Source organism: Aythya ferina (assembly GCF_964211825.1).
Source record: "Aythya ferina genome assembly, chromosome: 1".
Taxonomy (NCBI): Eukaryota; Metazoa; Chordata; class Aves; order Anseriformes; family Anatidae; genus Aythya; species Aythya ferina.
The window spans coordinates 176,937,055-176,962,478 of record NC_140296.1 but is presented as its reverse complement, the minus strand read 5'-3'; the positions used below and the strand labels follow the sequence as shown (position 1 = coordinate 176,962,478).

Here is a 25,424-nt window from a genome sequence, read left to right as displayed (position 1 = left end):
ATTTATTTAGGGCAGGGAGGGGGGCTGCAAGGAAGACAGGGAATGCTGACAGGCACTCCCCATATCTCACTGTTTTGCCTGGCTTATACCTGTACTTACAGGTTCTGCATCACAGCAGTATAGAGTGCTGAGTACATGGCTTTGCACAGTAACTGGAAGACCTGACAGCCATGTGTGACAGTTGCATCCCCCCTCTATTTTGTGCTAGCAGCACTCTGGCTCGGGTGCTGCTGATAAGCAGGCCTAATTGGATACAGACATTGTAAAATTGTGCAGAATCACACCTTATCAGGAACTAAGCTGCCTGTCCAAGGACATGAATTCCTATGCAGAGCCAGTGCAGTTGAGAAACTACTAATAAGAAAGAAAAGAAGAAAAAAAAAAAAAAAAAAAAGCCCGTATTGCATGACTGTTGAAGGAAGGAATTTGACTACAAGTCAACAACTTTACACTATAAATATTTGCAGCCACTAGAGCCCACTGAGCAGGGAGACACCTCTCAGGGTTGTTCCTCGAGTATTAGAGATCCCTTACCTGGCATCTGATGTTTACAGCAAGGTGACTGGCACTGCTATACACTTGCAACATTCACATTTATCAAGTTTAAGTGACATTTTGTCAAGCTAGCTTAATTATTAGGCATGTAGTAGGTAGTAGAAGGTTTGACCTCCAGTCAACCATAATAGAATGCTTGACTGACATCTATGTTCGATCATTAATTCTGCTTAATGATTGATTAATAAATCCTTTTGGTTAACCTCAGATAAAAATATTTTCAACAATTCACCTGCAACACCAGGCAGCAGAACAAAGTACTGTGTGTGCATATACATGTGTGCATAAGTATGTAAAAAAAGAGAGGACCATCATCTCAGATGTTCCTGAACAATTCATAGGCTTTATAAACCTAACAAACTTGAACAGACATTTATTTACAAAAGGAGATCTGATACCCAGATGTCTTTTCTGAGAAGCTTTTATCTGTTTGGTTATTCGGAGAGAGAGAAATATGCATGTAATTCTAACAGATATACATGATAAAGGCTTCAGAAAATATATTGCTAATATTCTAACCGGGGACACTGCAATTCGTCTTAACTGTTTGCCCCAGCAAATTAGCTGAAGTCATTTTAGGTAAGCAATAGTTCATTGACCCAACCTTCCTAATAACACTTCTAACTTCACAGTCAAGGACTGGGTGTGAAATTGGCACATGATGCATAACTTCTTCTGATTTTCTATGCTCATGCATATGCCGTTTCACAGCAAAGTGTAAATATATATATATATATATATAAGACTCAATTCTAAGTTTCTCATGCTATTCCTTTATATGTGTCCATCTTAAAGCTGTATAATTTAGATTGTTTAATTTATAGTCAAATGTTTATTTTGTAATCTCTCTCTCTCAGAAGAGGGGGCCTAGAAGAGGTGATCATAATCATAAGAGGTGATGAGTATGGGTGAAAAAGAGAAGAAGACTGAAGTTATTTCTTCTAATGAAAAACAAAATTTAGTGTGCGGAGACAGGATTTGCCCTGAAAAAGTACAGAAAGAATTAGGAGTGACAGAAGACAGAACTGAAACCTGAATGCATACAATGAGGCTGTAAGAAATTACTGTTAGAGACTTGTATCTGCATAGAGAGCATCACATCAAGCTGAGTAGGAATGCATCTGCAAGTCTGTTCTTACTAGAAGAAGTCATACTAACAAGCTGTAAGTTGATCACAGAAAACAACAGGATGATTAATGAACTTTTAGTACAGCCTGAGATTTTAAGTCTTAGAACACCAGAATGGTTGCACTAGCTCAAACCTAAGGTCCTTTGAGTCTAGTCTCCAGGCACTCCAATAAGGGAACACCTAGGAATGTTAGCACAGAGTAAGCACATGTCATGCTTTTCCCTTCTACTCCACCAGTTCCAAATATTTTCTGTTCAGGGAATTCCTGAGTTTGAAGAGGTTTATCTATTTTTTTATCCCCAACAGAAATCTCTTCCAAGATTTGCCCAGTTTCACCTTGAATTTGTCTAATATCCTTGTCTCCACCCTATTTTTTTGGAAGTTTTGTGTATCTACTATCTCTTCCATGAAGCATTGCTGATTTTCTTTATTTTCCTGGAACTGGCTGGTCCATGTAACCCCAAAAGACAGTCAACAGTAGATCTCTATACACGATATCATTATTACTGATGATTGGGCTTCTGCTCATCACCGCCATAGCCATCTCTTTTCAAGGCTGAAGAATGCTTCTTAGTCATTCATCACATGGAAGCCCTTACCATTTAATTATCCTTGATGCCATTTTCCAAACTATTTCCAATTCTACTATAGCATCTTGAAAGTCAGGGGAATCAGAACTAACCCTAGTAGTCTACAGGTCCGTGTCGTAGTTATGTTTTTCTTGTCTACTCCTTCCTAACATCTGTTTTGCTTTCTCATTGCTCTTAACCACAGAGCTGATGCTTTCCTGAATCTATTCCCTACAAGATCTTGTTAATAGTAATCATCACAGGCCCCATTATTTTACTTTACCCCCTGAACTCCACTTTATTTACTTTGAATTGCATTTTACTGTTCAGCTAACCAGGCTTCTCAGAATTTTCTCAAAAACACTCATAAGAAATGAAGCATCAGAATGACTTGCTAAGTAACAAATACAAAATAAACCTGACATGGCATCAGCAAAGCTATTAATTTCAATGAGTGCTATAGAAGACACACTTGAGGACCCTGTACAGGGGAAATAGGTGTTTTCATACAGTTTATCCACAATTATATGTGCCTCAAATGGCAAATCTTTCTCTTTACTCTTTCAAGATATTAATATTGGTTTATGTACACTATTGCTTCACAGACCTCTACAGATCAGCTGAGCAAATACGGCAGTTTTTACACCCTAAGACATTGCTCTTTTCACAGGAAGCTAATTTTTGCTAGAGTCACAATATTTACTAATTTACTTATATAATAAATAACTGTAAAGAGACCATTATTATAGCTGTCCCTTCATATTTTCAATGCAACCAAAATATGGGGGGTGGGGTATTAATATTTTACAAATGTTCATTAGAATGGTTCTATCAAGAAGAAACACAATCTCTGCATAAAGATCAGCATGTAAATGGATTTCTGAAGAAAAATAGGCTTCCCTAGGCAGAATAATCTTGTAGTCACTGTTTTGGAGACATGGTTGCTGGTTGACTTTTAAGATTTGAAACAGAGTAAAACCTGTTTATAAGAAACAAGCCGGTATTTTTAGAACATGATAGGTAACTAATGTATTATCTGAACCTAATTTATGCATTTATTTGCCTTGAAAAGCACTGTATGGTGTACAAAAATGCACAAAAGGATAGCTTGTTTTTTATTTCCTAGGGAAGTACTGCTGTGTGATGCAGCACTTCTTTGGTCCTCAGACTTCATGGATGGCAAATAAGCAGATTTATGGTATTGTTAGAATAGACTGTGGTGTGGCTCTCATGAGGTGTGACAGCTGTTATTTCATACTATTTAAGTCAGAGTGAAGTGACAGTCAGCCACACACTGGAAATGATACCTACAGGCATAAATAATGTGTATCCACATGATTCCTCCAGCATGTAAACACAATAATGTAGTTACACTCCCTCTTTTCGGAAGTACTTGCTTTGGCACATCAAGACTGCTCACTGGGTAGCTGTGATGTTCCATGACAAATCACCCATTCTTCACGCTTCGCTATTCTTTAAGGCAGGACCCACGCCTTCTCAAATGTACAGTCTTGTTGCGTTTGCTGTTTTTCCAACCTGAACCCTTTTTAAAACACAGACCAACTGAATTACCAGTAAAACTACAGATGTGAAAATAACCACTTATGTCCTCTCTATAAAAAATGTGTATTGAAAAAAAAAAAATAAAAACCACATATCAACATAAAACAAGCATAATTCCTGATCCAATGTACTGGACTTCTGGGGCAAGGTTTTGGTAGCTTCAGGGGGAGGAGGCAGGGAAGGCTGCAGGGGCAGAGCCCTGCAGCTGTCCCATGTCAGATCAGAGCCAGCTCCAGATGGCTCCAAAAGGGACCTGCCACTGGCCAGAGCCAGTGAGTGACACTGGGTCTCCTCTGGGCCTCTGGGAGAGCAGATTGAAGGGAAAAAAAAAAAAAAAAAAAAAAAGGAGAGAGAGAAAAAAAAAAAAAAAACAAAACAAAACAAAACAAAAACTGCTAGAGCAGCTGTGAGAGTGATGAGTGAGAAAATGTGAGAGAAGCAGCCCTGCAGACACCAAGGTCAGTGCAGCAGGAGGGCAGGAGGTGCTCCAGACACACAGCAGCAGTTCCCCTGCAGCCTGTGGAGAGGCCCCTGGTGGAGCAGGCTGTCCCCCTGCAGACCATGGGTCCCACACAGAGCAGATCTCCACGCTGCAGCCCCCCCATGGGTGGAGGAGCCCCCGGTGGAGCAGGTGGCTGTGGCCTGGAGGAGGCTGCAGCCCATGGAGAGCCCCTGCAGGAGCAGGCCCCGGGACAGAGCTGCAGCCCATGGAGAGGAGCCCACGCAGGAGCAGGGGATCTGAGGGGAGCTGCTGCCTGTGGGGAACCCGTGCTGGAGAAGTTTGCTCCTGGGGGATGGACCCTGTGGTACGGAGCCATGTGGGAGCAGTGCTTGAAGAGCTGCTGCCTGTGGGCAGCCCCCGCAGGCTCAGTTCGGGAAGGACGGCATCCCGTGGGAGGGACCCCACGTGGAGCAGGGGCAGAGAGGGACCGTGAAGGAGAAGCGGAGATGAAGCGTTAGGGACTGACCACAGCCCCCATTCGCCTTCCTGTTCCCCTGTGCTGCTGGGATGGGGGAGGGGGGGTGTAGAGGATGGTGGATGGGTGGAAGGCGGTTTTAACTTTCTTTTAGTTCTCACTGTTCTATTCTGTTAGTAATGGGCAATAAATTATGTGTGTGTTTTGCCCGTGACAATAATTGGTGAGTGGTCTCAGTGCCCTTATATCAACCCCATGAGCTTTTTTTCCCATCACATTTTCTCCTCTTGTTCTTTTGAGGAAGGGCACAGAGGGTGTTGTTGGTGGAGCTTAGCTGCCCATCACTGTGAAACCACCACATCCACCTTTGCAACAACAGAAGAAAAATGTTTCAACGGAAGCACCATATAAACAGGACATGTTTTGTAACACAGCCAGCAGCCATTATGTGATGCAGCACATTAATTTGACTCTGATCCAGGCAGTACCTTACCAAAGTAAAAACACACTGAGTAAAGCCAGAAGTAATTCATGATAAGAGTACAGCGTCAGGAGACATGAAACCTTGCCTCTCTTTGCAGCTGTATCTCAGATTATTTACGTAACCAAGGGTGACTCAGGTCAGGGCTCAAATGCACGACTGAATTATGAGTATCTAATAAGTGACTGTGTGTCTCAGCAGCGATAACTCACGATAACAACTTGCATTGCCAGTGAAGGACACGTAAGCTGATCCCAGTGCCTTGGAACTGGGCATAAGACAGCACTTGGTTAACAAAATTCCTATGACAGGGATAACTTCATAAAGTTTTTCTTCGGTGCCTGTAAGTTGAAATAAATCATTGTTTTTAAAGAGCACAAAAGTTAACTATGGAGGTCTAAGTGTTAAAGTCTGTTATTGCCAGTACCTCATACAGAATCCTGTTTTGTTTTTGTTTTTATCAAGTGTTAAATGTCCAGATTCCCTCAACACTAAGGAAATTTTATAAGAAAAAAGTTACCCTACTCGCATTAGTCTACACTCACGAAAGTTTTTTGTTTCTTTGTTTGACTTCAAGGTTATCATGCAAAGTACTGCTTTAGTGTAAATTTGCTCTGCCAGGTCTTTTTTTTTTTTTCTTTTTGAAATGTAGATAGGTTAAATTTATACCAACAGATTTCATGTGAGAGATCCTCTGTCAGCACCTGTCTAGCTTATGTGAGATTGAGTATCATTTGTCCTACCACTGACAGGATAAAAGCAGAAAACCAGTATGAAAGCCCATGCTGTGCACTTGGCTAACTCAGTAGAATATGGGGAAAGACAGGAGGAAATCAGATTGCACTGAAATGGTTTGTACCATTTCAAAAAACTTCCTTGAGTTGCAAAATATTTTTCATATGCACCGAATAAAATGCAATTAGAAATATAGTAACTACAGCAATTGCCAAATGGGAAAAGTAGGAGTGGAGCCCAAGATATCAAAAATAAGGAAGAAAAAAAAAAAAAAAAAAAAAAAGGAGGGGAGGGGGGAGGGGGGAGGTGTTAAACAAAGAACAGAGAATGTGTCTCTTGATTTTAATCAAGTGTCTGGATGCCTACTTGTGCAATTAGCTCTAGGGATTCTGCTTTGGCAGGGGGTTTGGACCCAATGATCTCTCAAGGTCCCTTTGAACCCCTGCAATCCTGTGATTAATAAATTTTTTAACAACAAACCACAAGCTCTGCCTTCAGTTCCTAGCAGAAGCATGTTGTATATATACTTCACCTGCACAGGTCATTATTCCATTTGTTTGTACACAAGTGCTAACATCTGAACCGACCCCAGCAGCATAGCCAGCACTCCCTCCACACTGCTCTGTCTCCAAGCTTGAGCTACCAAGAGGTGGCAGAACCATCAACTCCCAAGCAGGTGGGTTAGCTCCCTAACAGGCCGAAGACCCGCATTATTTTAAAATGACTTCAAATTTACATATTAAAGCAGAATGACTGGCTCAAAGTCTTTGTTTGGATGCATTAAGGAATTTGGGTGGAGGATAGAATATCTTCTCTCTCTGCTGGAACTCTGCATGCTCAGCATTGTGATCGTGGCATTATAATGGGTTCTTGTTCTTCAGCCAGGTGGAGTCTGGAGAACGCTGCCCCAGGACAGGCATTTCAGATCTGCTTTATAATTTAATTGAGTTCTCTAAAGTGCCTATTGTTGCATGACAGAAGAGAAACGTATGTTACCCCTGCCCCGCGGGCATAATATACAACTTTTCATCAAATCACTACCCAAAACCCTGCATATTCAAAGCTAAAAGTCTTGCCTGTGCCAGGTGTTGAAGCAAAATGGTGTGAAGTCAAGTGGGACCCCTCAGACAAGGCTCACTTCATCTTTCTTATTTCCCATTTAGCATATTCACCTCTGTGCCAGTGGGAGATGAAGAACAGATGATAGTGGTATCATCAACAAGCAACCACCTAAAATGTATTTCCTCTTCTACTCGTGTTTAGATAAAATTCTGGTAACAAGTGGTGCTTAACAAAGAGGTTTGTTGTGAAACAGAAAACCACAGCTTCTGGAAACAGCAATACATAGTTACATTGCCCGGGTCAGTTGATGTGGACTAATCTGTTCTGCATCTCTTGACCTAATCCACCCCGAACAGCAGATGTCCTGGACTCTGGGAAAAAAAAAAAAAAAGATTCCTTCAGATTCCTTCCACACCCCATCTGAGAGATCTGAGGGTACCATCCTGTAGCTCAATATCCTGCAACACATCTATAACATCCCTGAAGTCATATGAAAACTCATCTCCATATGTTGTCCTCCATACTGTCCACTTTATTAAAACATTATAAATGTTGCATTGCAGGAGATTCCTGTTTTGGAAGATGAGCTGCACCACTAGTGCATGTCCCCTGGGTCTCCCACAATTCCCAGTCTCTCCTTGGAGCCAGGCCAGTATCCCCAGTGGACCTCAGTCTCCATCATTCAGACCAACTGCATGCGTAACAGGAGACACCACATACTCCCTGGTCAGGCAGCCGTATCAGGAGAAAGGAGAGTCCTTTATTCATGTTTCATCTGGGACCTGACTAGCAACTGAAACACAAATGTGCATTTTCAGCCTGACTACTTCCTAGAAAGGTTCCAGGCTAGAAGTTGCCATCCCTGTGCAGGGAGGAGTGCAGTGATTCATAAGGAGCTGGGTGAACACTAACACTACAACAAGCACTACAAACATTTTCTTCCCTTAAATCCAGCCTGAAACTGTCCCTGCGTGTGGTTCTGGCTTCCAGAAGTAATGCTATCCACAGTTCATCAGCTGAGGACTTCGGACAATCAAGTCCCAGAAAAGCTCTTCAGAGGCGCTCTCAATAAGAGTTAAACACAAACAACCCTCCCTCAGCATAAAGCAGAGATCTTCCATCATCTCCAATACATTTAGACCTAAAAATTTGGTTTTGCACTGTTAAGATGGAAGACTTGCTCAAGTTCCAGGAAAGACAGTTCTAATGATAGATGGCACAATGAGACATGTCTGAAACTTTCACATCCCCCACCTTTGAAGGATTAGGCCTGACCAAAAACAAAAAAAACAAAACAACAACAAAAAAAAACAGAACAGGGAAAAATCACATCTATTTCTTTCAGTTCCAATTCCTTTTCCCTGTCAATCCCATCATCCTACTGATATCTTCACAGAAAAAAGTAGCGCTCAAGGTGCTCTATAAAACACAAGTTCTATACAACATCCTTTAATCTGACTTCAATCTACAAACTACTGTAAGAAAAAAAAAAAAAAAAAAAAAAAAGATTTCCACACACAAACAATTTTCACACCTTTAATGTAATGGCACCCTAATCATGTTTACAGTACTTTCATCTCCATTAGATACTGTGTTTCAAAAGCATAACAGGAAAAAACAAATGTGAGTAGAACACTAGTCTTTTATAGTGTTAGAAACTCAACATTTGGAGTTACATATGCATAAATGCCTTCTTAAAAACTAAGAGTTGTATTTTTCACCCTTACATAACAAAAAAATAACCTTTGCTGGGTCTTTTCACAAGATGTGGAGATCAAGGATGACAAGACTCAAGCACTTGAGAAACTCCTGAAGTCAGGGGTGTCATAAGGTTATATTAGGACTTCCGTTAGCAAGCCTGCCATGAAGCAGACCCTATAAATAGGAAAAGAATATGCAAGGGCTCCGAATAAGTGAGACGCACTGCATGTTTTGCAAGCTTGTGCTCTGACAGCCATGAACTGCAGACTGCTGACTGAGGAAAGCCTGTCTGAATTTTTTCAGCTGAGTCCTCTTAAAATACACCCATCATAGAAAGCCATCGGGATAGCAATACACTACTCTTCTGTCCTGACAAGCTCTCCTTTGGATTTTAGCTCTGATCAACAACCAAAGCAAGCAAAAAGGTCACTCTGAAAAGCCACAGTAATTACAGGATGTATTTGTTGGTTTTCCTATGAGATGTGATTTAAGAGAACTAATATGGAAGCAGATAAAAATAGACTAGGCAAAAGTCTTTTTAAGGTACTATCAGCAAGAAAATTAGTGATCCAATCATTTTATTACCAGCTCCATACTTTGGCTTTCAAGAGACAAGGAAAACAAGCACACTTTTTATTAATAAAGGTTGGAGCATCCTTGAAGAGGGGGAGCTAACACAGAAGCAACCAAGGATTTATTAATTTTCACTTAAAAAAAAAAAAAAAAAAAAAAAAAAGAGCTTTTGCCTGAAAGAGGAACTCATGTAGCCACTTCAGATATTTACATTTTGGCAGTAGCTGTGCTTCCTACAATTTACAGAGCTCGTTTTAGGGAACAGTCCCAAGTTCATAACCAGAGAAAACTACCTTTGGAGAAGTCAGTAGTTTGCTTATGGTAAGAACTTTAAGTATTCCTTCTTCAACACTTAAAACTGCTCATTCTGCTGTTTCCAAGTTATTTTTAAGTAATTAAGAAACTGTTCACTAGACTAAGAAATACATTAATATTTTACCTTCACAGCCTGCTTCTAGAGTTGTTTCCCACCTGCAAATTCCAGCAAATTCCCATTCCTATAGAACATTACTTAATACTTAAATACAACAGCATTACTGAAAGGATGTAGCTTTTATCAGTGTGAACAATCTCCCCAAATACATACAGAAACGTTCTCTCTCAAAAATATAAATTGGTATTTGTGAGAAAATAATTTGTAACTATAAGTTAGTGATTTGTTCACTTGGATGCCCACATGGTATGAATCAGACAATTTGATTCATGCTTAGGACTGATGGAGTCTGTTAAAACAGCTGCAGAAATCTACATGAATTACAACTTTCAGTTCAGTCATATTACACAGAAGAAACTAATATCTACTTACACAGAAAGAGAGTGGAAGTAACAGACATAGACACTCACCCCAGCACTTTTCCTACTGTAAGAATATTGCACATTCCGATAATGTTGCACTAATTACTGGCTTTTTATAAAGACCATATATGAGGTATTAGTCCATTAATAAATAAAGAAAAACGTGGAAACGGAAAAGCACTTAATACAATGCAATAATCCAAGTAATTAGTGAATGAGAACTGAATAAGCAATAATACGCACCCTTATGGGAAAGGTTAAAGTTACTTAGCAAACAGTCAGCTTTCAGTATCAGTTCAAGAAACAAATGGTTAGATCTCTTTGAAGATTTTAAGAATTCAAAACTTATTTGCAATATTGCTGTTCAAAATGCTCATTTTGCTCATGCAATCAATTTGAAAGGTAAATTCTTCACTCACGCTTAAAAAAGATAGCTATATGTGTATGATAGCAATTGATTCCCCTTACGAAGGGGAATCAATTTCATATACTGGACTTATACTACTGGTTAAGAAATAAAACTGAAGTTTTATTAACATCATTTTAACATCAGTTATATTAAGAGGTTTGTTATGTTTTGAATAGTTTATACTGGTTATGGATTTCCATGGCACTGAAACTGTTACCCATTAGTACTGCTTTTATTATCAGATTCCAGCACCACAAGGCATTAGGTGAACACATGGATTGTAATTTTCAGTTTTACTCTTTCTTTATGCCAAGAGTTTACCTTTCAAATCACAAAGCTAAAAGCTCCCTGCTGACAAGCAGTCAATCTAAACAGTCTACCTTTTTTTTTTTTTTTTAATTATTATTATTATTTAGACCCTTCCAGAAACACTAGCAATCTGTAGGTAAGCTTATCATGTTTAAGTTTGCAAAAGCACAGAGGAGTATTAAAGTTCAAAAAACTGAGCTATGGAAACTACATTGCACACGACAATATAACAAGCATAAAGCAAGAGTGTACTCAATATGCTCTTCCAAACTTTTTTAAGGGATATTTGTGTTTTGGAGGGGAGAGACACGCTAACCTCGTGAACACAGAACTGTATACATGAACAGCCCTTAAGAAAGTCAAGGGTTATACACATCCTAAAAATACTTTCAGGCCAATGAAAAGTTACTTGGAAATAGAAGTCATTCCTGTATCACTCTCCTAGTGAAACACATTTTTAAGTTGGAGAATAACATGTGTTTTATTTTTAATAGATTTGCAGTGCTGGACAGTAACAAATAGAGACCCAGGTAAGTTATATTTCTGCTGCTATTTTGTGCAAGTTGTCTAATTTGTGCACTAAGTCCACATCAAGTAAAAACTGCTAGTGAAAACTCAGAAAGTCATGATAAAAAAAAGCAGCACTTCAGAATAAAGTATCTCCTCTGCTGAAATCCATGCACCAGTAACTCAAACATTCTTAAATTGGCATAGGAGAATTATATTACATATCTAAAATTAAAAAAATATATCATGTGTTAAAGTTCAAATTTACGGAAAGTGTTTACTAAACTGAAAAACACAATTTCTTCTGTCACATGGGATTATTTCTCTCCCATTTTAAGAAGTTACTGAGGCATTTAGTTCCAATTGCATGTTATTTCTATTCTGAGAATTAGTTTCATCTATAATTTCTTTATAGCAGTTGCGTTAAGTGTTGTTTAGAACACAGATTATTTTTTTTCCATATTAGCACAAAACCAAGGAAAATTATGAAGATGTTGAAAGAAGAGGAAAGGAAACATTATTGTCCAGAACAGTCCGTGTATGTAGTGACCATGTTTCCTCGTCTCTGAGTGACAGTCCTACAGTGCTTGCTGGATCCATGAAACCTGCTGTCAGTTCGCACTGCATGTCGGTGTGCATTTTCAAAGTCACTAAAAGAAAACATTTTTTCCATATTTTCAAACACATCATCAAACAGTCCACCTCCAAAGGAGAACTCCTGGAAAGAACGTCTTTGCCGACTGTGAGCTTCCCGATGACTTCGGAAGTGATTTTCAAAGTGCTTTTTCGACCGTGAGTTTTGACTGAAGAGGTCAAAGTCTTTGAATAGATCATCAAAGTTGAAGTTAAATGACTGATGGAATGGGCTTCCATTATTTCCTTGTCCTCCATGACGTCCAAATTGATCGTATTCTCTTCGTTTATTCTCATCTGATAATGTTTCATATGCTATTTCAGTTTAAAAAGAAAAGAAGTAGAAAAACTTCAGTTGCACACCATTATAAAAAGACAAACACATACACAGAACAACAGCACAGTAAACTCTAGCCACACTGCAGTTACAGCTAAGTGGCAAGCTAAACAGCATGGAGATAAAATAAAGGAAATTAATTACCAAAATGACCAAATTTTCGACTTCACAGAAGTTTAACAATAAACCTAGATTTTGTAATTGGGGATACCTGAAATGGAATTAGGTTTCTATCTGATCTTGGTCCAAAACTACATCTACTGGTGCTCCAAGGCAGAAATTGACAGATAACATACATAGTGTTACTAGAATGGGTATTTTAAACCCCTCCATTTTCTTACCTGTCATTGGCTTACCAACTATTCTAAATAGCTCAATATTTATTTGGAACTCCTGCTTCCTCCTGTTAGCATATGCTAACAGCTGCTGTATCTAAAGAGATACACTACATTAATCACTACCTTTCTTCCAAAAGAACAGTTCTGCAGACATGAAGATAAAACCCAGAAGTCATGTTAGCTTTGTCATGCAAAATGCCTATGCTATAATAGTCTATGGGGAGCAGAAATGGGAACACTTTTTCAGCAAGCCTTTTTATGTTCTTGATCATTCATTTCCATCAGTATATGTTAATCCCAGAACACATAAGAATGGTGTATTCCTAGGATCACAGGATAGTTCAGGCTGGAAGTGCCCTCAGGTCTCTAATCTAATGTTTTGCTCAAAGTAAGGTCAGCTATGAGATCAGACTAGCTACTCAGGGCTTTATCCACTCATTCCTGAAAACTCTCCAAGGATGGGACGTGCACAGCCTCTCTAATCATCCTGTTCAAACACTTGCCTGTCCTCGTGGTGATGAAAGTTTCAAAGTTTTTCCTTATAGCCACATGGCATCTCTCATACCTGCTGTCTCTTGTATTCTTACCAAGAACCACTGAAGAGCCTTGCTGCAGGTTGTTTTTAATAAAAACACAAAAAATCTCCCCATAAGGGCTGTAAGGTTTCCATTAGGTCCCCCCGAAACCTTAGTAACCCTGAGCTGGATCTTACTAGACAGACCGGAATATAAGGAGAGTATTTGAAATACTCTTCTACTGCCAAAGTTGTCCTCCTGCCAAGTATTTTTTGTAAGAAGAGGCATGAGCCTAGAAGTCTAATAGGCAGGAATGCATAAACTGTGCAAAAGGCCTGCCTATGTGCAAGAAAATGGAAAACTGATATGGGGCATTTGCACCACAGAAATATAACCAAAAAAATTAATCTCTTATTCAGTAAAAACAGTACACTTCAGTTACTGCATTTGTTCACAGATATAAGCCACGTATCCAGTTAAGACTGAGGTTAGCATACATTACCTTCAGCAATTTCTCTAAATTTTGCTTCTGCACCAGGACTCTTATTTTTGTCTGGGTGGTATTTCATGGCCAGTTTGTGAAACGCCTTCTTGATCTGGCGGTCAGATGCATTTTTTGGAACTCCTAAGATATCATAATAGCTCTCTGTAGCCAGTATTAACTCCGTTATCATTAAAATGCAGAGGGCAAATGTGAAGACAGATTGCGTAGTTGCCATTTCTCTGGTTCCTAGAAAGAAAGAGAAATATACTTGAACAGGTTATTTCAGGTTCCACAGCAGCTTAAAAAGGCACAACCATAAACTGAAAGAGGAAGACGTGTATTTTTTTTTAGGAGTCACTCTGTGACTGACACATCAGCAAGTTCTTTCACCTTTGTTGTTAGTTAATAAACCCCACCTCCCTAGTTTCACAGTCACAGAATACGTGAATGGAAAAGCTGCAAATTCACATTTCACATTCATCTCAAGTGCTCTTTTGTGTTCACCTTTGGTCTACAGCTATCCTTACCCACACATTTCCCCCCAGTCCTGTTTCCAGTTGTTGAATTAAACATACAATACCTTCACTGCATGAAACAGTTCATGCTGGCATACCCGGACTAGCTTTAAACTAAACCCTAAGTTCTAAGTTCTAAACTAAGTTCTAGGATCATTAACACAGCAGCTCTAAATTAGAGCACAGGTTTCAAAACCTACCGAATATGCTGGTAGAATAACTCACTGATTAGCTTGTGCAACATTAAGAACCTGACAATACAACAGGCCTGAAAAACAACTTTGGGCTGCAGGAAGTCATGACTGTTAGATGCTCAGTCAGCTTCAGAAGGTCACCTAACTGACCTAAAGTGAGTATGATACAAGGAAACACTCGTCTAGAGTACAGAGGTCAGTCAAGTAGAACACTATTTTATAACGGGCTGGGCTTAATTTACTTGCATTTTAGATTGTATTCTAAATATAAACACCAACCATACCTCTGATATCAGAGAATTTATCTAATAAATGCCACAGCATATAAAGATTTACAAATGCAATTCTCAATGTCTGAACTGAGCTCAAAAAAAAACTTCTATACAAACAGCTTAAACTATAACTAAAAGTTTAACTATTTTTTAACAAATGTATTTGTCAAAAACTTATACTTAAAAATGAATTGAAACTAAAACTCAGGGAAAAAGCAGTGGCATAGATAGGATACAGAAAAAAAAAAGACAGCTTCATGTAGCCATATCATCTTTTATGATTTTTTATAAATGACAAGAGTGGGCTCTTCCTACCAGAAGACAAGCTCAAACTATATTTGAAGGATTTATGTATATAAAAAAGTAAGTAAAACATACAGTACCGAAACGCGAACATTCAAAGACAGAATGCTGGCTGTCCCCTAACCAGTAGGATGTATGGCAATGCCTTGAACATGCCAGAAATAACATGGTCCTCCCAGCCCCCATCAGATTGCACTGATGTGACAGTATCACAATCACAACTCAAGGAGAAGAATTCTATAGCTAAGCGTAGCTTATTCAGCTTTCAGGAGAATAATGCTAAGTTGACTCTAGCTTTAATGGTACTCTAACTATACTTTTAGACTGTACGTGGCCTAAACATTTGTCACTCAAAGGTTTTGAATTCTGTGTATCAGGTACTCATATGAGACAACTCAGACTTTAATAGGAAGTCCACACCCTCTAAAGAAAATTAACACCTAAGCATCAAAATTCGCAAAAATACCATTTCTAATAGGTAAGGCAGGGGGCTAAAACGAATGTTGTAAGGTCAGAGCAAAAAGCTCATGTACGATTAACATTCTCATGCCCTCTTAAGCATTTATTTGGCAAGCAGCCCGCGTGATATCAAGTGGTAAGGAGCAACAGTTGAAAGAAACTGTATTTTGAGCACTGTATCTAGATACCAAGTGGACGGTTCTTTTCCATATTCCCCTTGCATGACACTGGACGTATTTTTAGAACAAGAAGCTTTCCAAGCCTTTTCCACATATTTTCACCCACCAGTTCGCTAACCCGAAACTCTGCCACCTGGATGCCAAGACACATGTACATCCCTCCAGACTTTTGTGTGCTTTCTTTCTGTTTCTGCTTTGCAGATACAGGCTCACGTCTTCCTACCATGCCAAAGATTACATAAGCATGATGTAGGTGTGAGGAAATGAAATAAAAACCAATCTGTTCCACTTTCTGAAGGCTGAACTCCATGCTTCTACTAGTAAACACCAAGAGGTGCTAAAAATAGTTATTTAACTCCTTCATTAAGGGCCAAACCCTCTATTATAACTTCCACAATTATCAGACCCTGAGAATGTCAAGTCACTCAAGCCTTCTGCTCTGCCTAAGCCCTTCAACTCCTATGACTCTTAATTAATAAATTATAGCTAGGTTTTTCTTTCTTTCTCTATAGCTTTACACTGAGATTTTGGTCATGCAGATCCACGCTCTACCACCCCTAGTTTTACTTGGATTTCTAGGCTTTTTTAATTTGTACTAAAAATGGACTGAATTTTAAATAAATAATAATAAAAAATTGACTCATTTATTTGCACTTAAACTCCCCAAAACCTCTATCAAACCTGTTACGCTTTACAGAAACGAAGCTTCAGAACACTGGCAGGCTTAATGCTACCCTTGAACAACTCTGTGAAGCGCGAATGTAATAATAAAACTCACATGAAAAACAAACATAAAGGAAACCCATACATAAGCAGCATTTTAACCTGATAACAAGTCTTAAGTTTACACGATGTATTTTGAATTATTGAGGTTTTTTTCGCCAGATGTATGATATGGAGCGAGCATCTCAGCGTTGCTCATGGCATCTTAGCTACCGATACAGGCCAGGCCCGACCTCCTCCCCGCTCCCCGAGTACCTTTGCTGTTACTTTCGCTACAAAGCCTCTGGTACACGCTGACTCCGCGTCTGCCTCCCCTCCCCATTAAGTAAGTTTCACTTCGGAGGCTCTGCACTTTAATTACCTCGAATTTAGCCTCGGTTAAGGACTGCTGAGCTCTGTACGCCTGCTAACACTACGCTTCACCCACAGAACAGCCCCTGTAACTTCCGAAGAGCACCGGAGAGCCCCCTCCGAGCTGCGCACACCCAGCATCAGCCAGGGCTTTACACCAAGGAGCCATTAACCGAGCACCCCCCGCCCCAACCACCACCGGCAGGTGCCCGACCCTCAGCCCCTGCACGCTGCGGGCCTCCCTCCTGCCTCACCCACTGCTGCTGCGGGCCTGGCGGCGGCCGAGTGCCCGGGCCAGGAGCCGAGCGGCCCCGCCACGCTCCCCTCAGGGGGTCCCGCTCCCCCCCCACCTCCTCACCTCAGCGCCGCCGTCCCCGCGCGCCGCTCCCGCCCAACGGCCGCCAGCGCGCGTAGCCCCCTCCCTCCCCTCCACACCCCGCCCTCCCGCCGCTGCTACACGAAGCGCTGCGCCATTGGGCCCCCCGCCCCCACGTGACGCCGCGGCGGGCCGCCCCCTCCCCTCCCCGTTGTCCCCGTGACTGCTGCCTCCCCCCCCGCAGCCCCCCGCTGCCCGTGGTTCCGGGCCGGCCGGGGCCGGGGCCGGGGCCGGGGCCGCGCCGCCATGCCGCGGTACTGCGCCGCCGCCTGCTGCAAGAACCGCGGCGGGCAGAGCGCCAGGGACCGCCGCAAGCTCAGCTTCTACCCGTCAGTGGGCGGCCCGGGGGGAGCGGGAGGGGGCTGGAAGGGTGTGGGGAGGGGAGGGGAAGGGAAGGGAAGGGAAGGGAAGGGAAGGGAAGGGAAGGGAAGGGAAGGGAAGGGAAGGGAAGGGAAGGGAAGGGAAGGGCTGTGGGGGCTCGGAGCTGAGCTGCTCGGCCCTGCGAGGGGCACGGAGCCGGTACCGGCGGGTTGCTGTGGCGTTAAGGCGCAGTAAATGCGGGTGTGTGGAGATAATGCTTAATTTCTGACTCTGAGGAGAAAATCGGCTCCGCAGGCAGCCCGGGACTGGGTTTGGGTGAGCCCAGGGCTGTCGTGAGCTGGGTTCGCTGCACAGCCGCTGTTGTTCCACGGTTGTTGTTGATCCGACATCAGGAAGTCTCACAGGAAAACACCGTCAGAAGGGCTTTAGATCAGATTAAAGTACTTCACCTACAACATACACCATGCGTGGTTCAGCCAAAATACGTTATTATCATAAAACAATTATGAAAACGAGTGGAAATACATTTTCTAGAGTAATATGAATAATTTGAGTACCACACGGACGATCAAAGCAAGTTGGAGTGCTGGTACATATTTGTATTAAAGTGTACGACATCAGTATAAATGGTCCCTGGTGCTTAGGGACATGGTTCAGTGGTAACACTGGTGGTAGGGCGATGGTTGGACCAGATGATCTTGGAGCTGAGCTCCAACTCTCATAAATCTACGATTTCAAAATCCCTGCCATTTTATCTAGCCATTGAACTGTTTTGTGTTAAAACTGTCACAGTCTGGCAGAAGAGGTGCTGAGACTTGTTTATACCAGAGATGGTATATTAGATGCTATAACAGATAACAGGTATAACAGATATTATTATAATAGATATAACAGATGCTGTTGATGATTTAGGGGGTATTTGAGAGCAGGAGCAGGTTTTGGCAAAGTTATTCTTTAGCCAAAATAATAAATCTCATGACCAGACTTTGTCTCTCACCGCAGATTTTTTTTTGTTTCCCAACGTGAAGCTGGCTGGTGGTGGGGAAGGCAGTGAGTGCTGAGTTGCAAGGGTAATGGCAGTGGAAGCAAACGCTCTCAAGGCCTTCTTGGAGAAGGTGTGTTTGGTGGTGTGACCTTCTACTGAAGGAACCCTGTCCTCTTACTGAGAACCTTCTTTGGACCTAGGTAGTAACATCCCAGGCTGAGCTCTGTAACATGCTGTATAATATGTGTCATGCTGCTATTGGGTGTACACAGTCTAAGCAGGCAGCAATTGAAAAGGCTGAACCACTGACCTGTCCTTGAGAGGTTATCTTCTTTTTACTGGTGTTATTCTTTGCATTCCTGCAAAGAGCTGGTTGGATCAACAGTTTGCACCGTTTCTTTGGTAACTTGAAAACTTAAATGGCAAAAAATTCAAAAGGTGGGATAAAGGTTGGAAAAGTGCAGCTACTTGCAGTTTTAGGACACTGTGGGCCTGCAGAGGAGGGTCATTGCCATGTGTGGCTGTTGAGAAGAAACCTGTGGTTTCAGGGGTGGGATCTAGGGTTTGCCAAGATGTAACCAGCCTTTCATAGAATTTGGGTGACACACAGCCCCTCGGCACCCCAGGCTCTCTCCACAGCTTCTGTTTTGTGGGAATACCTCACTGCTGCACCATTTTTCGTGCATTGAAGTTCAGTTAATGTTATTCTGGTCTATTAACATACAATAATAAACATCATAGAAAGAACTGGTTAATTAAAAGGAAAAAATCAGCTATTTAGGGAGAAAGACAAAACTGGTTTGTAATATAGGTACTTGTCACATCTGGATGGTTGTCACCCCCTCATACTGCCAACATCTAATACTCTTTACGTCCTACACTTATGATCAGGTCAGGTTTGATGACCAAATTAATCTATCTCTTACTCAAAAGTGCAGTGTTTTGTTTTGTTGGTTTTTTTTGTTTGTTTGTTTGTTTGTTTGTTGTTGGTTTTTTTGTTTGTTTGTTTGTTTTTTGTTTTTTTTCCAGTTAATATTGTTCAGGATTTATGGAATATTAGAGTGTTGCTTTCTTAACAGGAGTCATTTGTCGGTGTTCAGAAATCAAGTTATGTTCTATGTATTATATGTGATTATAGGCTAGAGTAGAAAGAAACTTAGCACTCCCAGCGAAATCTGCAAGCACATTTCAAGTACTTTGATGTCCGTCTAGTAAGAGCTGAGAGTTCAGGGTGGTCTGAACATACATGTTGCCATTACCCTAACTGCATGACTGGACATGCATCATAATGAGCCTTTAATTTCCCTTCAATTTTTGTATCTTGTGATTCATTAAGTAAATTACATATGTTTGCTCATTTTCTTTAAACTTAGCTTGCTTTCCCATGTAATTTGACTGTTTGCATATACTTTCAAAATCAATTTCATATATTTTGCAAGTAGGTTAGAGGGTTGAAAAGTTAGTTGTGGGTTACATGACATTGTTGGGATACTCAACACTGTAAGACAGCTTAATTTCTGAAACCAAAAGTAAATGCACACCAGCACAAAACATTTTTACTTTTTGAACAAAATTTAGATCCTGCACTGGAAATGCTATTCACATTTATAAGTTATCAGACAACCCTGAATATGGTGTATGCTAAGAGACACTTAGTCAAAGAAAAACAATAACAAAAGGGTTGGGTACTAATTTTGTGTAGTAAGGAAAAAAATACTATTTATAAAATGAGGGCCAGGTCTAACACTTATTTAATGAAGTATTTCCTCGGACTTCAGGAGAACTACTTTTTGAGCAAGTATTGCAAAATCAAGACTTTTTAAACACCTTGGCCTAGGGCTTTGAAGCCTTTTACCAGCAGAAATCAATAGAAATTCCACTATTGAACTCTGGAGCAAATATCCAAATAGAAACTGTTTTGAGGGTTATTAGATTAATATGTAATTGACATCCTGATTAGCTTTTCATATTTAGGAAAAAAAAAAAAAAAAAGAAAGAAATTAAAATCATTCCTTTCAAGAGAATCAAGTAAGGAAGGACAGCCTGGTAAGGAACAATAGAATGTTCTTTGTTTATAAAGAAAACAGAAAGAAAGAAAAAAATAACAATTATTTGCTTTTCTTTTTCTTTTTTTTTCCCAACTGTTTTAAAAAAGATTTCCACTTCATGATAAAGAGAGACTTGAGAAATGGTTGCGGAATATGAAACGAGATGCATGGACACCAAGTAAACACCAGCTTCTGTGCAGTGATCATTTTACCCCTGATTCCCTTGATGTGCGATGGGGTATACGATACTTGAAACATACAGCTGTACCAACAATTTTCTCTTCCCCAGATGATGAGGTAATGTGTTCCTATCTTTTATCACAGTAGAAAGAAAACCGACTATTTATGTAATAAAAATGTGCTAATTGTCTATAATATACTCATAGTTTATTTAAAAAATAACTACCCATCAAAATGTTTTGCCAACAGAACTGACACAAAACTAGTGTGTGATTCCACTGTATAAAGGAAAAACAACTACCCATACTTTGAGTGGAGATTTGGTATTATTTTTTAATTGGAAATTCCAAAAGTATGTTCTTTAGAAAATTTCCCATAGAAAAGTTCTTTTACTGTGTGATTACTATTAATATTCAATTTTTTAAAGGTCTTCTATTAACTAACTGTACATAAATGCTGACTTTAGGATGTTTTTGTTTCAAACTCAGCATTTCTCTTTCCTGGCCCTAGCCTCAAACACCTAAGAGCTCAGGAGTGTAGCCTGTTAAAGGTATGCCACAAGGGCTAGTCCATCTTGTCTATCACAGAGTTATGGAACTGGTGTATTGGGTTTACGTGGGAAGGGCTTGGTAGCAGGGTGGTGCTGCAGAGGTGGCCTCTGTGAGCAGAGCCCGGGATCAGCCCCATGTCAGATCAGAGCCAGCTCCAGACAGCTCCAAAAAGGACCCACTGCTGGCCAGAGCTGAGCCATTGAGCGACGCTGGTTGGGCCTCTGGGAGAGCAGATTTAAGAAAGGGGAAAGCAGTGCAACAGCAGCTGGGAGAGAAGAGTGAGAAAATGTGACAGAAGCAGCCTTGCAGCCCCCCAGGTCAGTGCAGCAGGAGGGCAGGAGGTGCTCCAGGCATGCAGCAGCAGTTCCCCTGCAGCCTGTGCAGGGAGAGGCCCCTGGTGGAGCAGGCTGTCCCCCTGCAGCCCATGGGTCCCACATGGAGCAGATCTCCACACTGCAGCCCCCCCATGGGTGGAGGAGCCCCCGGTGGAGCAGGTGGCTGTGGCCTGGAGGAGGCTGCGGCCCATGGAGAGCCCCCGCAGGAGCAGGCCCCGGGCCGGAGCTGCAGCCCATGGAGAGGAGCTCACACAGGAGCAGGGGGTCTGGGGGGAGCTGCCACCCACCCGTGGGGGACCCGTGCCGGAGCAGTTTGCTCCTGGGGGATGGACCCCATGGTACGGAGCCATGTGCTTGAAGAGCTGCTGCCTGTGGGAATCTCAGGTTGCTGAAATTAATTCAGAAGCGATTTAATTCGTTCTTTCAAAATCCCTAGGATTGCTGAGATGTTAAGTATCATATTTGAAGTTATATAATTCATTTGGTTTTCTTTAATTTTATCTTTGCATACATTTTTCTGTCACTTAAGACTGAAGTTTGGTGGTTTTTTTTTTTTGTTCTCCAGGAAAAAGACTCTTCTCAGAACAGCCCACAAGAGATAAGGAGAGAAGATGTGGAAGAAACAACTAAAAATGTAGAGTCCGAGAAAGTACCTGTATCACTTGAACTTTGTAGACCAAAGAAAAGTCCTGCAATGGCAGAAAATCTAGATGAAAAAGCAGAAGTAGTTTGCTCAACTGCATTGAGTAAACCTTTACAAATGCAAAAACTACAAAACAGAGAAGACTTTCAGGCAGACAGTGTTATTCCTGATAATTCATCTCAGCAGCATATACATCAGCCTGAGCCTGTTTTATTGGCAACAACAGTCCAGAACATGGAAACCGCCAGTGTTCATACTTCTGTAGAGGATTCAGTAAGTTGTACAGCTACAGTCTTGCAATTTTCAGACCCTGATTACTTGAATTCGTCTCTGAAATTGAACAATGCTTTAGGTTCAATAACTGACTATGCACTTGAAAACCCAAACTCCCATGTTTTAGGCTGTTCTGTTGAATTACAGCCTACAAGTGAAAACACAGTTTTAGTCAGTACGGTCACACAAGCTATTGAACAGTTCAGTGGAGGTGAAGAATCTGTCATTGCCATCATCCTACCAGCTGAGAGTCCAAAAGAGTCTGAAATAATAGATAGTTCTTTCCCAGCTATTAAGCAAGAATTTCTCGACACGGAAGAAGAAGAAATAGATAAATCTGTGTATATGAATGCGTATAGTGGAAGTGAAGTGTTACAAACTGAGCATTCATACTGCAAACAAGACATAGACAGAGAGCTCCTCTGGCAAAAAATTTCAAAGCTCCACTCTAAGATAACTCTACTTGAAATGCAAGAGATACAAACTTTGGGGAGACTCAGGTCCTTGGAAGCTCTTATTGGACAACTGAAGCAAGAAAACCTCATTTCTGAAGAAAAGCTCAAGATGGTAGAAAACTGCTTCACAACACTTGAAGTGACTATGATGCAGTAAAGGCTTTCAGTTACTGTTCTACAGTATCTTTTCAGCCTCTTGACTGTCCTTTTGAACAAAATAAGTTTTGATTCAGTCATGGTATTTTAAATATCTAATGCAAATTGTGTGAATAGCAAATACTCTAAATGTTACATCAACTCCTATCAATGCTAGATGGTAGACCATTGCCCATAAAATATGACTTGCAAGTGAGCTTTAAAGGAAAAGCTAAAATTGTTAGTCTTGTTAAAGTACGTAAAGTGAATCAATAAAAATAAGTTTAACTTTTCCAGATGCAGGCTTCCCTGAAAACATGCAAATCTTGCATTTGGGGCAGCAGCAGAATGGACAGTGTAACTGAGTAGAATGGAAAATTATAAAACAGCTGTCATAAGGAAAAAAAAAAAAGTCTCCTGGTTCTCTTTCAAACCAGTAAGGAGGTACGTAATACACATTGTCCAGTGAGGCCATAATTACTCTTTGGTCTTCTGTTCATCTAGCATTAATTCTGATAGCTTTTTGTACATTTTGACCTTATTAAATTCGACCATATTAATTTTTTCTGCAATAAAAGGTGTGTCCATTCATTTAGTTTTGTTTTGTTTTTTATGAGAATATTACTACAATGAGCAGGTGCCTCTCCTCTTTCTGTGCTGATGAAATATTCCACTCAAATGAAAAGAAACAAATAAATAGGGATTTTTTTGTGGTTAGTAAAAAGGAAAACTAAATATTCAGTGAGTGCTATCTGCTCAGCTTTGATCATGATGCAATCTGTATCTGTATATATTCATGTACACTTAATAGTACACTGAAGAAAACAATGCTTTATGGAGCAAAGTGACAGAATCTGTCACACTTTTTCTATAGCTAATTCTTCAAGAAGTGGGATATTGAGATTAGAAATTTGCTCCCCTGTATTGATTGTATTAACAGTTTCTAGTGTGCAGGACATGCTTATTCTGTCAGCATGCTACCGATTAGAGCTAGAGTTCAGTGTGCAGTGACTGAAATTCTTGAGGGGCTTTGATGTACTTTCCTATTATTCAAGCATCTCTCCCACCACCGGTTCAGTATAGGACCGGACCTAATGTGTTTCTTTGCAGTGAATTACCTGTGCTCTCTGTTGGATTCATTCTGAAATTTTCTGGGAAATTTTTTGATTATTAAATTGAGGATCCAAGCAACAGTGATTACAAAGTTGACCTGCAACTGGAGAAGTTATAAACTAGTAAAATTTCAGAAAAAAATCCTGATAGCAATACTGAGAATGTTTCTTGTGGCATAGAGGCATAGGTATATAAACTTGAGAGAAAAAAGATCCTTAATTTTCCTTTTTTTTTTTTTTTAATGGACTACCTTGGGAATATAACAGAAAAAAAACCTTAGTAAGCATGTCACCAAGTTTATGAATTTCTCTCCTACAGGATAATTTGAGCCAATGAGGCTTGGGTGGGCTTAAATGTTCCTCTGCCTTTCTACTTTGCACACAACTTTTTATGCCAGATAGGTCATTGTTTATGCTTAAGTTAGCTATTCTCAGCTGAGCCTATTACCTTAGTTGCTGCCCAAAGTAACCTCTACTCTTTTCAAGCAGGGTATTACAGCTTTATTATTCTATTTTTTTAATTTATTTTCTCATGTCTAACAATAGATGTTAAATAATATGACAGCCTGTAACCTTGAGTGTTCAAGTAGAGCTGTGTAAATTTACCAGTTTTCCTTAATTCTGAATTTTATGCTTGATTGCTCTCTGTTAGATTATAGTCCCTCTCATCCAGTGATTTTTGCAGCACCAATCAGCATCACCAACTTTACTTTGAAAAAGGCCAGAGATGGAAAATTAGATGATTTTGCATGTAGCCTTCCTCAGGGCCAGTCTTGCAGTGATGAAGAGGCTGAACCACTACAAAACAGTCTGCAGTTTGACCAGAATCGGTGCTGTGTTTTGTAAATGGTTGTTGCAAATTGATTCCAATAAATTATTTTGGGCAGATAAGTTTTGTATTCATTTTAAAATATTTAGAATTATAGCTGACTATGTTTGCTTCCAGAAAAATACAACTAAGTTCTTAGCTTCAACAATATGCTGACACTGACTTACTCAAGCTAATCATTATAAATACAGGAAAAACCTGGAAATTGCCACACTCCTGTGATTAGGTGCTATGTGTCTGTCTTGTTCTCAGCATTTTCTGATCATAAAAATGTGTAACCTTTTTCACTAAACCTAAGGACTTTCAGAGATACTATGTTATTCCTTCAGATCCAATGGAAACTGCTCTTGAGCAGCTGCAGCTCACTATGGTAATAGTACATTAAATCATTAAACATTTTGTAATGTACCCAACTTAGAGTGATCAAAATTAAATGATCTTATTTGTCTTTTCAATATTTTTGCATTTGCACCTTTTTTTAAAAAAAACTTTTGACTGCTTGTTTCCAGTGATTCAATTAATAATTTCATCATTTTACAGATTTAAGAGGCGTCAGCAGTTTAATACACATAT

At 40.4% G+C, this 25,424-nt stretch overlaps 2 protein-coding genes across 6 annotated transcripts; one reads left to right on the top strand and one right to left on the bottom strand.

Annotated features, from left to right (window-relative positions):
• Nucleotides 1–8,533: 8,533 nt before the first annotated feature.
• On the bottom strand, nucleotides 8,534–17,035 carry DNAJB9 (DnaJ heat shock protein family (Hsp40) member B9). Of its 2 annotated transcripts, none has more exons than XM_084528505.1 (3): nucleotides 16,967–17,035; nucleotides 13,631–13,858; nucleotides 8,534–12,253 (listed from the first exon to the last, which is right to left on the bottom strand). In XM_084528505.1, exons 2-3 carry the CDS (start codon nucleotides 13,845–13,847, stop codon nucleotides 11,823–11,825), a joined length of 648 nt encoding a protein of 215 aa, XP_084384631.1. In that variant the 5' UTR covers nucleotides 13,848–13,858; nucleotides 16,967–17,035; the 3' UTR covers nucleotides 8,534–11,822. The 2 variants fall into 2 exon arrangements, with proteins under 2 accessions (XP_084384631.1, XP_084384632.1); XM_084528506.1 differs by lacking the exon at nucleotides 16,967–17,035 and adding an exon at nucleotides 15,641–16,509.
• A 121-nt stretch (nucleotides 17,036–17,156) lies between these two features.
• Nucleotides 17,157–24,913, top strand: THAP5 (THAP domain containing 5). 4 transcript variants are annotated; one of them, XM_084528471.1, is made up of 3 exons: nucleotides 17,157–17,313; nucleotides 20,446–20,635; nucleotides 21,970–24,913. In XM_084528471.1, exons 1-3 carry the CDS (start codon nucleotides 17,231–17,233, stop codon nucleotides 22,930–22,932), a joined length of 1,236 nt encoding a protein of 411 aa, XP_084384597.1. In that variant the 5' UTR covers nucleotides 17,157–17,230; the 3' UTR covers nucleotides 22,933–24,913. The 4 variants fall into 4 exon arrangements, with proteins under 4 accessions (XP_084384597.1, XP_084384600.1, XP_084384599.1 ...); XM_084528474.1 differs by lacking the exon at nucleotides 17,157–17,313 and adding an exon at nucleotides 18,334–18,420; XM_084528473.1 differs by lacking the exon at nucleotides 17,157–17,313 and adding an exon at nucleotides 18,334–18,490.
• The last annotated feature ends 511 nt before the right edge of the window (nucleotides 24,914–25,424 follow it).

Excerpts from the sequence above, each read along its gene's own strand:
- DNAJB9 (XM_084528505.1), bottom strand. The coding sequence starts at position 13,847 with ATGGCAACTACGCAATCTGTCTTCACATTTGCCCTCTGCATTTTAATG. Across the intron at positions 12,254-13,630 it reads ATTTAGAGAAATTGCTGAAG|CATATGAAACATTATCAGAT; the intron begins GTAATGTATGCT and ends AAACTGAAATAG.
- THAP5 (XM_084528471.1), top strand. The coding sequence starts at position 17,231 with ATGCCGCGGTACTGCGCCGCCGCCTGCTGCAAGAACCGCGGCGGGCAG. Across the intron at positions 17,314-20,445 it reads CGCAAGCTCAGCTTCTACCC|ATTTCCACTTCATGATAAAG; the intron begins GTCAGTGGGCGG and ends GTTTTAAAAAAG. Across the intron at positions 20,636-21,969 it reads TCTCTTCCCCAGATGATGAG|GAAAAAGACTCTTCTCAGAA; the intron begins GTAATGTGTTCC and ends TTTGTTCTCCAG.